Source organism: Anas platyrhynchos, chromosome 21, assembly GCF_047663525.1.
Source record: "Anas platyrhynchos isolate ZD024472 breed Pekin duck chromosome 21, IASCAAS_PekinDuck_T2T, whole genome shotgun sequence".
NCBI lineage: Eukaryota > Metazoa > Chordata > Aves > Anseriformes > Anatidae > Anas > Anas platyrhynchos.
In genome coordinates this window covers 4,727,515-4,742,218 of record NC_092607.1, presented here as the reverse complement: position 1 = coordinate 4,742,218, position 14,704 = coordinate 4,727,515, and the positions used below count along the sequence as shown (strand labels likewise).

Below are 14,704 nucleotides of genomic sequence, written 5' to 3'. Positions count from 1 at the left end.
GGCAGCGGCACCACCTGGATCAGTGCAAACATGCAGAGCACGCCCAGACTCCTAGCGGCTGCGCCAACCTTCCCCAAAAGATATAATTACTTGATAAACACCCTCTAACTCATCATCACTGGAGACCAGTCTGCCTGAGATCATTACCCCTAAAGAAGAGTAGATGTTATCTGAAAGAACCAGCGCAAGACCAGTGCTCTTCAAGCAGCCAGCAAGGCCCAGGATTTTTCCTTTTAGGAGCTGACAGTGGCATTGGCGTGAGTCAGGCTGGGAGTCAGAGCACGCTATGCAATTCTGTAGGAGCAGGTATGAGTATAAACACTGAAGAAAGTGGCAAAGCAGTAATAAATACAGATGCAAACAGAGGGTGAATCATTTAAAAGCAGGCCGTAGACAGATTAGTGCTTGATCAGCAGCTCGTTTTGTTTTGGCCTAATGCATTGCAGTGATCAAACAAAAGAGTCTGAGCAGCATTATCCACAGAGCACGCTGCTGTACCATCTCCACACTCGAGCTGAAGAGGCTTTTGAAACTGTCAGGACATTTGCTTGGTCCCACCCAGCCTCCCCAGCACCCTTAGGATGACTGGTGTCAGCTAGCCCGACTATTGCTGCTCCGTCCTTAAAGCACTGCTTCCAGGAAGACAGCTCCAGTGGGCACGTGCGCTCGCAGTACTGCTGGTTTTGTACAGCACCAGCTGAGAACAGCGAGTTAACTAGAGCATGTGCAGGTTATTCACCAGTGCAGCCGGGTCCACAAGCAGCTGATTGTTGGAGGCCCAGCTGGAAAGCTAACCCTGCATTGAGAAGTATGCATTTAAAAGTTTCCCTAAGGGAAAAAGCTTTAAATGTAATTGGCCAACTGCAGCAGCAAGTGCCGTACCAGACTTTTCTCCTGTGCAGTGTGCTCAGCCATACAATGTGCAGTGACTCACGGCAAATTAGATAGATATTTATAGCTGCATTTCTTTTAAGTCCTGCAGTGACAATACAAATGTGACCTCAACAAAACTGAGGAGAAGCAGCGTTCTCTACTACAAATGTGGGAACGTGAGGGGGAAAACTCCCTCTGCAAAGGCACGAGCAATTACATATTAGTACCATTTGGAAACCATGAATCAACTCACACAATTCAAGACTGAGCATTTAATTGAAGGAAATGGTGGCATCACCGTCCCTGGGGGTGTTCAAGGAAAGGTTGGACCTGGCACTCAGGGACATGGTTTAGTGGGTGACTGTGGTAGCAGGGGGAGGGTTGGACCAGATGATCTGGAAGGCCTTTTCCAACCTTATTGGTTCTACAAAGTGGTGATTCTACTACCACCAAGTGTTTTTGCCACAAGGATGGCAAAGATAACAGACGCAAACAACTGATAAAATTTTTTTTATTATTCACTTTTGAATTCTTTTACACTTTCCTGATTATTTTGTGTAAGGTGAAACTAGAACTGTTTAAAAGACATACACAAATCTAGTACATCAATAACCAGGTTTTTCTTTTTGCTATACTATTCTCACAACCACGTGTGTGCTAGGCAATATAACCGTCACAGAAGCAAACTTTAGGCAGAATACTGGTCAGTAAAAACAAAGCGAAAAGAGCTACCAGATATACAGACAGGCTCGGTTCCACATTCACTACTGCATTTATCAAGCGCCAAGTATTAACTGCACAATTTGTTCAGCTAGTAGAGGGGAGTTTTAAAATCAGTGCATGAAATTCTCTCTCCAGCAGACAGATGGACAGACAAACAGATGGATCCTATACCTAAGTGGAATGTGAAGGCAGGGGGATGATACCGCGAGACTGATAGGTGACTATTCCTAATCTTTTCCACTGCATTATTCACGCAACTCTTATTAGGTTTTATTTAATGGGACATGTCTGAAACGTAACTAGGTGAGGACATCGGGAGCTCAAATATTACAAGCATTGCAAATGTGTAAGGTCTGCATTCCAGTACAGTAAGTGGGAAAACCTGAATATTTGAGCCAGATCTTGGTATTACCAAAAAAACAGCAGATGAGCTGAAGACCGCAAGAGCACTGGCAGCTCGCAAACATCCAAGACAGAAACCAGTCCTCTAGCAGATTCAGGTCTCACCTACCGTCCTGACATCACCCACACCGAAAGGATGATGTATATGTGGGAACCCAATTGTTTTAATGGAGTTTAAGCAGGTGAAAGGGTCGAGGATGAATAGAGTCCGATGGGAGAAAATTTCTATAAAGCAAACTTAAAGATGGCTTGGTGGACTACTTAAAAGGCTTTCAAGGTAAAATCGAAATGGGAATACCATGGAGTTTTCAATTCACCCAAGAGTAAAGTAATGCTAAAGTGGCAGATCGCTTCATGGTATCATCCAAACTAATAAGGCCATTCAAAAAATTGAATCTTCTCCTATTGCAAGTCCATGGTAGCGAACCAAGAATTCTCACTACTGAAGAATATCTAAGGTATAATTAGGTACTTTATTGCTGTGGGAAGGGGCTTAGTCATGCATGTTGTATGGGCATGAAACCACTTTTAGAAGTCAAATCCCAGTTACCTGCCAGTGTAAAGAGTTTGGAAATCAAGCTGCTAACTCCCCCGTTACCCTCCTCCCCAAAACAAACCCAATCCCCAGAAAGACAGGATTGACAAAGTGAGCTTTTGACTGAAAGCGGTGCCTCAGACTTGGTTAAAAATGTCTACAAAGTGTGCCTGTTAAACTAACTCAGAGCAGTGTGTTACTAACTGGAATGCCATACATTGGATTGTTTTCCTTCCATGCCCCAGTGTCACAATAGAATCTCTATAACTTTCTGTACAACTTTACAACAGAATTGTACTTCGACTATTTTGGTGCCAGATTATGCTTGCCATTGTTACATAATTGATGTCTACTTTTCTACCAATAAGAGTTTTGTAAAGTCAATTGCAATCACAAAACCCATAATCACAGTGTTCAGTTAAAAATATAAACACGGTAATCATAACTGTAAATGTTCATAATAGGAAAATTCGGAATGCCATTATAATAACCGACCTCCATTTTAAGTACACAAAACACCAACCAACCGTTTTTACCCCACAGACAGTTTTTGCTACGTTGAGGTTGTGAAAGTCGATGTACTATTCTTTTTGCTTGTCGCACAAAGGGATATATGTGTAGGATACAGGGTGACATTGAACATATAGTGAAGCGTGACAGCCGTTAGTTCTCTCCTTCCCCAGCATCCCCTTCATCTCCCTGGTTTTCCGACGTCCATAGCTGTAAGAAAATTCAAACATGTTTATGCTGAAAGCACACGGTTAATTACAACTGTCAGGAAAGGGAAAACAGTGCAATTAGCAGGAGCTGTGCAATTTTCTCAGCTAAGAATAACAGAATTTAACTTAACAGTAAAAATAATGAACTAGAAAATAGGTAAAGGATTACAAGGAAAAAAGCAAACAAAAGTCTGCAAGCTGAACAAAATCTGTTGAGAACAGACATATCGCACTTTGTGTTACAAAAAGGCTGAGTTTGTTACAGTGGTTAACAAGCAATCTCTGATCTAAACCAGCAAGTCTAACTGGTCTGGTTACAAAAAGCAGCACAGTTAAGACATGCAGTTAATGCTTCAGAAAAAGCAATTTTCATGGCACAGGTCTACATAAAGCTTCAGCTGCTGAGTCCTACTTAGTGGAGTCCAGCAGCCTAAAGAAGTACCAGCACAGAACGCAGCAGTTTACCCTGTAATACTTACAGTGAGGTTGTCCCTAAGCAGCTGCATGATGAGAGTGCTGTCTTTGTAAGACTCTTCATTCAGCGTGTCCAGCTCTGCTATCGCCTCATCAAATGCCTAGAAACATGCAAGAAATTTTTACTCCGCTCTGAACTCATTTCTGCTTCCACAGATCTTGTAGATCTGCCACAAAAGCTTTGTGACAAAAGCTTCCAGTATTTTTCTTTTTCACCAAGGGAAGAAAAGTAAACCAACGTGAGCACAAGAACACTAGATGACCAAAGTCTTCACAAAAGGGGCCAGATTAAGGCCACTCTACTGCCATGCCAATAGCAAGTACTGAAGAGGCAAGCACACACACACTGCCACTCTGAAGAATGATTCACACAGCTCACAGTCAGGTCTAAGAGGAGCACTTAACAGCAATACCTTCATTAAAGATGAAGGCCTGAGTGGTTTGAAGTGCCAGTAAAAGAGAAAGGTACCACCATTACGTTGATATACATTATACATGTAAATGGCAAACAAGGGGGTTTTGAGAGCGACTTCTGAACTTGAGAGTGGATTTGGAGTAGAATTCTTTGGTTTTGTTTTGTATTTCTCTTCAAAGGAGCACAGGGAATCAGGTACATTTTAATAGAGATTAATAATGCCACACTGCACATCTGTTACACACGACCCATCCGCTACACATCGAAGTACATGATGCAGGTCAGAGCTGAGAGTCATGAATAAGCGTTCTCTCTCATTCAGGTTTCAAACAGATGTAAGCATATGAACTAAAAACACAAATAGCAGCAGTATTTTACAAAGCAAAACATTTTAAAAATGTTTTTTTAAAACAGGTTTTAGCCTTCTCCCTATCTGGCACCAAGTTCCATTTGGTCTCTAGAGAGGCACACACAGTTGCACAGTCAGCTATGCTATAATCATAACTCAAAAAGACACTTATTCGCAAAGTGATCAAATTAAAAAAAATCACTAAGAGCATTTTAAGAGAATGACATGGACAGTGGAAGAGGTACTCAGACTCCCCTTTCACTAGATCAGCTGCCTTCGCACATTGCCTTTGCTTAACTGAGCCAGAGTAGCTTAGCCTTAACTAACCTACCCGAAAATACACTAAGGAGACTATAGTTTAAAGACAACAGCATTTGTAAAGGATTTCATATGAGAATGCGTAACTATCTGCAAACTACTGTCACCATGTAATTATCTCCTTAGCTCCCACAAGAACTGGTGATGTGAGGAGTCTGCTTACCGTCTTTGCCAGGTTACAGGCTTTTTCAGGAGAATTGAGTATCTCATAATAGAAGACAGAGAAATTGAGAGCCAGACCAAGTCGAATGGGGTGCGTTGGCTGCATCTCTTTCTTGCTAATTTCAAATGCCTCCTGGTAAGCTTGCTGAGAGTTTGCCACTGTTGCTGCAAGAAGCAATTGCAATCATACTCACACACAGTACATCACCACATTTCATGGGGGAAGCTATTATATTCTTTGTCTAGACCATCATGCCACTACATATTCATATAATTGCAAACATGAAAGCTTCTTTCAATGATTAAGAGGTAAAAGCTTACCACTTGCTGAACTATTAAGGCAGAAATATTTGTTCAGCTAAAGGTTGGAGCTACAGAAGTTAAATTCTAAAAAATCCGGACACCACCATATGGGGAAAAAGAGGCATCTAAACTACCAGTTTAAACACTCTTGAGAAGGAAATTTTAGCAGGTAGGCCGTGAATTCTGTGTTTCAGTTTGAGGTTTCAGAATAAAGACAACTGTCCCTTCCTTTGCTAACAGGTAACAGTTTGACATCATTCTGGGGCTTAAGGTTGCAAGCTACTGACCAGATCAGACACTCACCAAGAATTCAGGCTGTTGCTTTAACAACTGGTCTAGTACTCAGTAACCCAGTATCTCATATCTGAATGCAGAAAGCTTGCAAGTAACCAAGACTTGTGAGCTAAATTCATAGTTTAAACAAAAGATGATAGCAACCAAGCTTTTTCCACAAGAAACAACACATTTTCTTCCTCCATACTCCATAGAAAGGATTTTACATTGTGAAATGTGCTTAGAAATCTGCCACTGATGTTGTGACTGCAAACAGAATCTGACTTGAACATCTGTCAAACAATTCTATTAATTTCAGTGAAGTCTGTTTCTCTAAAAGTGACCTGCACTGCACTCATCTTCAATACTATTGAATACTATTGAAGAAAGAAATATTTCACGTTAGGAGAAAAGGAGCCAAGTATTTTTCATACTTTATTCTGCCCAGCCCCCAACAGAATGAGAAGTTTCACCTCCACTTACTTTGCTTGTTGTCCCCAGACGCCACCTCTGAGAGGTATCTGTAGTAATCGCCCTTCATTTTCAAATAGAAGACCTTGCTTTCGGGCTGCGTGGCGTTGACAATAAGGTATTTATCCAGGAGTTCCTGAGAAAGGAAACACTTTTTTTTCCCCAAGTCATACAAATAATGTCTGAAACGGCCTTCATTACAATGGTAAACATGAACTGTTAAAACATTAACAATGACTTATGCATACTCATGCATTAGTCATATTGATGTTCCCTAAACTCAGGAAAAAAACTACTTGTATCCTAGTCCCTGGAAAGCAGCAAAATTGCTACGCTGAGGCTGTTAACAATTCGCGCAAGCTAACAAAGGGCAGCAGCTCGACATCAGCACAAATCCAGGCACTTTTCCTGCCATGAACTTGAATTCTATACAGAGCAGTGAGACTATCCGTAACAAGCTGATTCTATCTGCAGCTCCAGCTGAAGAGTGGCACGGTCAGCACATGTACCCTCAGGAAGAGATGCTGTCAGTACTCTCAGCCTTGGCAACTGTTCCTAAGAACAGAGCTTCAGCAAAATGAGCACCAATAAAAAGGATCCCTCTCATCTAAGTGGGGAAAACAGCAAAACTAACTTGGGAGGAAAAATATAGACCTTATACTTCCACCAAAAAGGTAGTACACGAGCTTCACGATGTCAGCATTCATTGACAAAAGATTTTACAGAAACAGTCAGCTTTTTAGCAGGACTTATGCTAGTGCCCCAGCAGGCCTCAATTTGTTTTCATGGTAATCACTAGCCAGCAGTTAGGGGTCTTCAGTGTTGCCTTGCCTACATCCTTCTGTTGTTTTTTTTTTTTTTTTTTTTTTTTAAAAAATGTTCTTTTGTAACAACAAACTAATGAATTCCTGAAACTAGACAATTTAGGACTTAGAACTCAACTCAAAGGGAGAGAGATGCAAAAATATTCCCCTGCTACAGTGCTGCAGTATCCACAACCTGAGTAAGATTCCTTAAGCCTCTCATAAGAACGCTGCAGTACTAGTTACTGTTATTTTTGCTGTTTGATTATTACCAGAACATCATTGCAGATATCCTGCAATTCAGCCTCAATTTTCTCACGATATTCTCTTCCCATCTGCTGTTTCTTCTCATTCCTCTCTGTTTTCTGTTCAATGCTGGAAATCACACGCCAGGACGAGCGACGGGCACCGACCACATTCTTGTAGGCAACTGAGAGTAGATTCCTTTCTTCATTGGACAGTTCATGCCCCTGCTCGGTGACAGCCTTCATAGCAGCAGCCATGTCATCGTAACGCTCGGCCTGTTCGGCCAGTTTGGCTTTCTGTACCAACTCACTTTTATCCATGACTATCCTGTAATTAGTGGGGAATAAAACCAGAAAAATATTTGATTGTCTACACAGTGGAAGGTAACATTGAGGGGTGAAGCACAACTCACAGGTGGTAACAGATGGACAGTTTATCAACTGGAATAAATATGAAGGTTTTGTTAAAAAAAAAAACAACCCTCTTGACAATAACTTACACTATTTAGAAATTATACATAACCGCAACCCTGAAGGCTCACAAGCATTATTCTTCATAATGCAGAAAAATCCATGTCACCATTAGTTTAAGCACAGCAATATGTTCCCTGTGTAAATCTCTCCCTATTCCCATACAGGCCATAGCTCAGCCAGGGAGACAACTCACATATTCGTGTCCTAATGCAGAAACCAGCAGGGCTGCAGGGCTTTTTTTTTTTTTTTTTTAACCTGCATTAGTCTTCAACAACAACTGTTTAAGAGTATTGAATGACTGGGCAGATCCTCCCCACATCAGCAGCTGTCTGCACACTGCAGGAGCTATTTCTGTGGGGTTAAGTGAGCCATACCCAGTACAGCTGCACCTATGGACAGCCATGGAAGACATATTTATACTGTCCTGCTAGATTTTTTTTATATACATGCTTCAATGTATATTTAATAGACAATTCTATACACCTAGAGTGGCTGCAGTCTTCAGTTTCCAAGAGCTTTTAAATAACACTGATATTCACAAAGACTCAGTGGGATGTGGCCCACAAGAGTCACTACTGCAAAACCAATTGCTCGTATGGAAACAACTTGTTTATCGTCTCTGATAACACAGTTTAGCATAGGAAGCCAAGAAAAACACATCACATGGCCACTGTGCTGCTGAGGAACTGGAGCAATGAAAAATGAAGTTGGTAAAGAATGCGTCTGGGAGGCAGACTGAGCGTTGCTTGCTTCTACAGGACGCCAACATTAATCAACTTGGAATATAATGCTGTTAGTTCAGTGGCCATCACCTAGGCCTGGGTTCATGGGAAGACTTAAGTCTCCTTGCTTTCATCAAAAAAAAGAAGTGGGTACCTCAATACCTCAAACTCTCAGGTGTCCCAGATTCATCAATATCCAGGTAGGCAGATCTGCATTTTCAGACAGACCCAGAACTGTCGTTCTTGTTAGTACTGAGCAATAATGTTCCTCTCCTACTCCCTGAAGTCCAATCAGGACTCTCACTGTCTAGATCAGAAACTTCCAGACTGAGACCTGAACAGCCTAAAAACAACTCTAAAAGAACAAGAAAAGCTAAATGAGAATGGTAAGTTTACATTTAGCTTTCACGTGCTTCTGTTAATTAGGCAAGAGACTATGTCTCTATTTGGAACAACAGTACACTGGTGCATACATACGTACACAAAAAAATAAAGAAATAGCAGCCATTTACCATTGAGAAAACCCACTACATTTGTAACTGGTGCATCTATCCAACCTAGTCAACCACTCCTGAACTCAGCACTAAATTTAGATTCTGTCCGTAACGTGGGAAGTAATGGCATTTATTTACCCCCCAACACAGTACACCTGAAGAATGCTTTTCATGCCACAAGAGCCAACTTTAAGTAACAGGTCACTTAAACAAAACACTTCCAAAGCAGTTCTGATTTCCTCACTGTCTGCACAGCTTATCAGAAGCAGTTCTACTGCAATCTTCTACTCTTCCTCTTGGGGAAAGCGATTATTTTGTAGAATCAGCCTGTTTGTTGAAGCCCAGAGACAAGAAACTCCAACAGTTTACATTTTGCCATGGAAAGGTCAGTATCATCTTTGATCTGCGTTTTGCCAATACTGTTCTAATGCGTGCTCAAGTTATCCGTGCAGAATTCTGTTTACAAACAGCATACAGTTTAGTTTTGAAATGGCGTAGAGTTTGTTTTATCAAGCTCGCTGACATATTTATCCATGGATGCAAGTCAGTTCATGGCAGTCAATGGGTTCATATAAGGACATGTTAAGGAAACCAGACAGGACTGCAAGGACAAAGAGCTAGTGGATAAAAGAGCTCCAAAAACCAGCTTAACGCATCATCAGCTGTACAGCCAAAACACCAGCACGAAGCATTAGAATGCTGTTTCTCAAACAATAAATTTATGCACATCTTAAATGTGACTCAAACTGATTACTGAAGATGGAGCTCCTCAGAACTTCACTGGTTTATGGCTGACGAATTAAGAATTCACTACGCAGGGGCTTGCACTGTTTATCTTAATATCTGTACCGTTTGTTAGTAGTTTTTCCATGAAACTAGAAGGTACTATTCCAAAAAATGGATCTGACAGAAATTAAATACAACAAGGAAAACATCGCCCACGCCAAAACGTCTGCAACCCACCAGTAAGCCTACCTTTATTTCACTCACAAAGCACTGCATAAAGGAACACTGTTAAAACCTTCATTTTATTCTCCATCGCTTACCTTGTTAGAAGGCTGGAGAAGAGCTTTGCAGAGCTATGCTGGCTTGAGCTCCAAAAGAGGGAAGTGTTTGCCAGAAGGAAAAAAAGATACAAGGAAAGGAGTGATGTTTGAAAAGGCAAAGAAGCAACTATCAGTTATAACTGGTCCCTCCCATAAAGGAGATGAAAGCCACGCTCTAACAATGGAGCAGTGTGCCACAGTCTGAAACAAGCAAAGCCTAGAGCTAAAAATAGTCCTAGGCCACAAACAGAAGCCATCTCACAAAGGTTACCTGCAGCTAGGAGCAAAACACACAAAGGTGACAAACAGAAGGCCGACAGGAACCATCTATTCTAGCACCACTGAAGCCATGCCGTGTTGGCAAGGGGGAAGAGGGGAGCTGGAGGAGCGAGGACGTGCAGATCACAGCCACGGAGGAGTCCCAGAAGTTGCCCGCTCTAAGCAGAAGATTCTCAGATGTGTTAACACATGTAAAATTCATAGGGCTGCCCTCTTCAGGATCTATCAAACCACAACTTAGTGGCCTTCCACAAGGCAGTGGCTGGACACTTTACAGTAAGGACTGCCAACCACTAGCCTTCAGCCCACAGTACCAGCAGCCACAAATTCAGAGCACTGTAGTTCCCCACACTCTAGATAGGAGATAAAAAAAACAAAAACAACAAACACTCTCCCCAGTACAGCCTAAGGTCTTCCAACCTCTATTACAAGTGCATAATCACATGTATACAGATACAAAAAGATTACAACTGCTTACTTCCCACCTCCAGAAATAAAAGGCTGTGTAGGTGAGATCTGATACAATCAGAAAACACCGGAGGTCAGAGCCTGTCAAACGTTAGTTTATGAATGTCTGGCTAATTCCAGAAGAAGCTGCAAAAAGGAGAAGGTGTGACCAACCTGGAAACGGCACCTAGAGGCTGTATGCCCCCAGAGCTCTCAAGAGAGGACGGATGCACAGAACTGGAGGTCTACATCTCAGCACCAGCTGAGGAGCAGAACACGTAGGTAGTGTTCTTCAGGAGACTGCAAGTGGTGGAGGACTGCATCTTGCTACCCAGCAGTTACTATATCTGCTCCACAGCCTTTATTGTTCCCAGGCTCAATGAGCTGTTTAGGCCGAAGCCAAAACAGATGAGAAGTAACCGTGTTTAAAGTCTGTAGAAACCAGATGCAAACTGACAGTGAAAAAAGCCTGGCTTATATAACATATTGAGCTGATAGGACAATACTAATAAGCCTACGGTGGCCTGAAGTCTGCTGCTCTCCATGACCCATTCTTCTGATGCTAATTAAGTTATTGATTTCTGCGTATTGTTCTTCTCTTTATAGCAAGCATTAGAAGCTGTCAAACAAACGCTTCCACTTCATTAAAATCCTGGTGAGAAAGCAGTGCAATTACTAGCTTGACGTATCAGTCACTAACGAGCCAAGCAGAGATGCAGGTTAACAGGCTGCTCCACTACGAAAAAGGGACGTAGAACCAGGTTTGGTGAAGTGTGACACAATCAATTCTCAGCCACCATCTTTGTAAATCCATTCAAATTTTACCACGAGAAGTAGAAATTTGGTACAAAAAATGTAGTTCAATTCCAACAACACATGAACATGCCTTAGAGATTTCTGGATGGGCAATTCATGCCAAAATAAGTATTCATGTGAGGGAGGTGGTGTCTCAAAGTACAGTTTGATAATTACCAAGACTAAATGTTTGGAGACAGTATTTCTGAAACAAATGGCAAATCCTTCTCCATGCTTCAGGTCAACACATGCTGACACTGGAGCTACAATGCCAGCAGAACTGCGTGACATTGCTGATACTCGCTGTCCAGCAGGCATCACCCCCAACAAACATTCCTTACAGGAAAGGAACGGGCTCCTTATCAGACTGCAAGGAACCTTCCTTTCTTTAGCTGAGCATCAGGCATCTCACTTCATCAGCTTTGTCTCTCTACTCCAGCTCCTCCAAAGGTAACCACATATTAAGCCACTGATCAGAAAATTGACACATCTGCTCTATCTGACCACTGAAGCCCTTTACATATATAAGAAGTTCAGTAAAACTTACTGCTAACTTGGTGAGGGGAAAAAAAAGCGACTTCCCAGTTCTGACACTCACTGACCTTGTGTGGCACATACCTTCAGCCTCCTCTGCATCTACTGACTCACCACATGCCCTGGCCTTCAGTGCAAGTCTTTAACGATTAACATTAAGATAAAATTAACATTCAGGAAAGCCATGCCTCCACTTGCTCTGCTTACCTTCTACCATCATTAATTGTTGTTTCCTAAACCTGACCAATACCATTTTGGAAAAATTACACGCAAGGCTTTCAATCTCTGTAGACAACTGTAGATTTTCTATCAGAGGTAACAAGAGCACGTAGGGGAACCGATATTGTACAGACAAATTAAATTTATGGCAGTATTCTTGCTCTTCTTAATGCCTTCTAAATGAGGAACTTCAGGCTGACAAGCACTGCCCTGGCACTTAGCGCAGGAAAGCTGCAGGTGGAGACAGGCACACAGTTCCAAAGTACAACATCCTCACACGGTAACATCTTTTTGTTCCAACCAGCGTAATTGTTTTTGACTAGAGTCCAGGTGGAAATAGTGAGTTACCCCCCAAAAATCCTCCTCTGGGCACAAAATTCATGCCAAACTAATGCATACGTATCACAGGTAAATCACTTTTGTTAGCAATAAACTGAGAATATTTATATTGCAGGGTGGGGCAAAACGTGTGGCCAGAGAAGAGACACACTACTGGAAGGCCTGGTCTCGCTGGGATGCAGCGGGGTACCCAGAGGATCGGAGTACCAGCTTTTTACCTCGTTATTCAAATAATTATTTTCTTAACTCCTCCTCATCTGAGTTTATTCGCATACAGCACAAAAAGCTGCATACTGGCAGGGGCCTGCTTACAAAAAAAAGACTCAACATCAAAATAGCAGAGATCAGAACATGCGGTACTGACATAATGAGGTTGAGAAAACTGCACTAGGCCCATCTGTGCACCGAGTCTACCACTTCACGGGTACCGATCCGATAAACAAAGTATTACACTGACATTGAAGGACTGCAGAGATAGAGCCAATGAAGGAGGTATTGCTTCTTTTTTATCTTCTAGATCAGTTTACATCTCCGTATTACTTTAAAACAAAAGCCAACTTCTGACTAAGGTGCTGCGGTAGCACGTGTGAAACCAAGCATTCCAACCACTGATGCTACAAAACCTGCCAAAGTTTCTCAAATTCATTTTTTTTATGTAGGGATTTAATTTTTTTTACAGTACTGCACAACATGCAATTTGTTTTTCTACTACCATAGAAGTTGTTTTAACTGTTAACGAGGAATTTAAGCAACTAATTTATACTGTAATGGTTGCATTAGACACATTTTTGTTCCCATGTATTAACAGAGTGACTATATGTCACTGAAATGTGATCATCCTAATTAATGTACAATTGCACATACCGTAAATAAAGCCTGGGGTCGTTAGCTCTGGGTTACTGCCCAGCCTTCTTATACATTGGGAGTGGCTTTATGGACCCTTCTTTCCCTTTGCAGTCCTCCCTAAACTCATCTCTATTCCCAAATGGACACGATGAGTTAAAATTGGAAAACACCATTATTTTGTTTCCTTCTAGCATTCTGTGATCACCTCCGTTACTACGTGACAGAGCTCACACAAACTGCCATAGGAACAGAATCGCCCCAGGGGGTGGAAGGGGCCTGATGGGTGCGGGTCGCTCCCGATTTGGGGGAAGCCGCGAGAAGGGCCCCGCGGCGGAGCCTGGGCAGGGCGCAGTAAGGCAGGAGCCGTCGGGAGGAGGAGGAGGGCTCGGAACCGTTCCTCGGTGGAGGCCGGCTCCCTCCCCTCCCCGCAGCAGGCCAGATGAGCCGAGCCGAGCCGAGCCCTCCAACGCCCGGCAGGAGATGGCGCAGGGCGGGCGGGGGCCGGGGCTCCGCACAGGTGTGCGCGGCCTCGCCCCGCGGGCGGCTCATGCGGGCGGGGCCGGGCCGGGCCGTGCCGGCCGCAGGGGAGGAGGAGGCGGCGGCCCCGCCCGGGCCCCGCAGCGCAGGGGCGGCAGGGGCGCACCGTTACACCGCCCCCCCGCAGCGCCGCGGGGCACGGCCCGACCGCGAAGCACAAAAAGCGGCCCGGAGCCGCCCCGCACCCCGCGGGGCCCTCCCGCCGCGGCCTGCGGCGGCCTCCCCCGCCCGGCCCCGGCCTCCCGCGGGCCCGCGGAGGCGCCGCCCGCCCCGAGGGGCGCTGCGGGGGGAGCGGGGGGCGCCCGGGGAGCCTCACCTGGCGGGGGCGGCGGCACCGCGGCCTGGATCCCGGCGGGCGGAGCGGCGGGAGCGCACGCACAGACACACACACACCCTGCGGCGCTGCGGGCCCGCTTCCGGCCCCGAGGCCACGCCCCTTCCGGCCCCGGGGGGCGGGACTTGCGGGGGGAGCCGCCTCCCCATTGGGCAGCCGCCGCCGCGCGCCAGCCGGCTCTCGGTTGCTATAGCAACAAGGGGGGGGGTGGGGGGGAGGGGAGGGGAGGGGCTGGTGGCGCGCGCCCGCGCGCGGGGAGGGGGGGCGGAGGGGGGGGCGCGGGGCGGGAAATGGCGGGCGGGGGGTGGGGGGCGGCCTCCTCGGGGCTGGCCCCCCCCCCCCCGCGGATCAAACTGCAGGGTTTCAGTCAGCAACACAACCAAACCCCCCCCAGAGCCCCCCAAAATAAACAAGAGCCCCACCTGCCGGCTGTTGTGCAATGAGGGTGTTTGTGCGTGTGCTGGGGGGTGGGGAGGGGGCGTTTTGGGGGGGCTGAGGGGAAGCCCGGCTGGGTCTCCATGGGGAGTCTGAGGAAAGTCCCTCACTTTTCGGCCTGTAACCCCACGGGACACG

General features: G+C 44.8%; 1 protein-coding gene across 1 annotated transcript; it reads right to left on the bottom strand.

Annotated features, from left to right (window-relative positions):
* Positions 1–1,367: 1,367 nt before the first annotated feature.
* Positions 1,368–14,312, bottom strand: YWHAB (tyrosine 3-monooxygenase/tryptophan 5-monooxygenase activation protein beta). Its single transcript, XM_027473031.3, has 6 exons — positions 14,114–14,312; positions 7,093–7,393; positions 6,030–6,153; positions 4,972–5,135; positions 3,732–3,827; positions 1,368–3,253 (listed from the first exon to the last, which is right to left on the bottom strand). Exons 1-6 carry the CDS (start codon positions 14,278–14,280, stop codon positions 3,197–3,199), a joined length of 909 nt encoding a protein of 302 aa, XP_027328832.1. The 5' UTR covers positions 14,281–14,312; the 3' UTR covers positions 1,368–3,196.
* Between the last annotated feature and the right edge of the window lie 392 nt (positions 14,313–14,704).

What these genes read in the sequence shown, in the direction of transcription:
- YWHAB (XM_027473031.3), bottom strand. Translation starts at nt 14,280, where the DNA reads ATGGGGAGGCGGCTCCCCCCGCAAGTCCCGCCCCCCGGGGCCGGAAGG. An exon ending in ATATCTGCAATGATGTTCTG is followed by an intron (nt 6,154 to 7,092) that starts GTAATAATCAAA and finishes TTCCTTTCTCAG; the next exon opens with GAACTCCTGGATAAATACCT. An exon ending in CCTGTAACCTGGCAAAGACG is followed by an intron (nt 3,828 to 4,971) that starts GTAAGCAGACTC and finishes GCATGTTTCTAG; the next exon opens with GCATTTGATGAGGCGATAGC.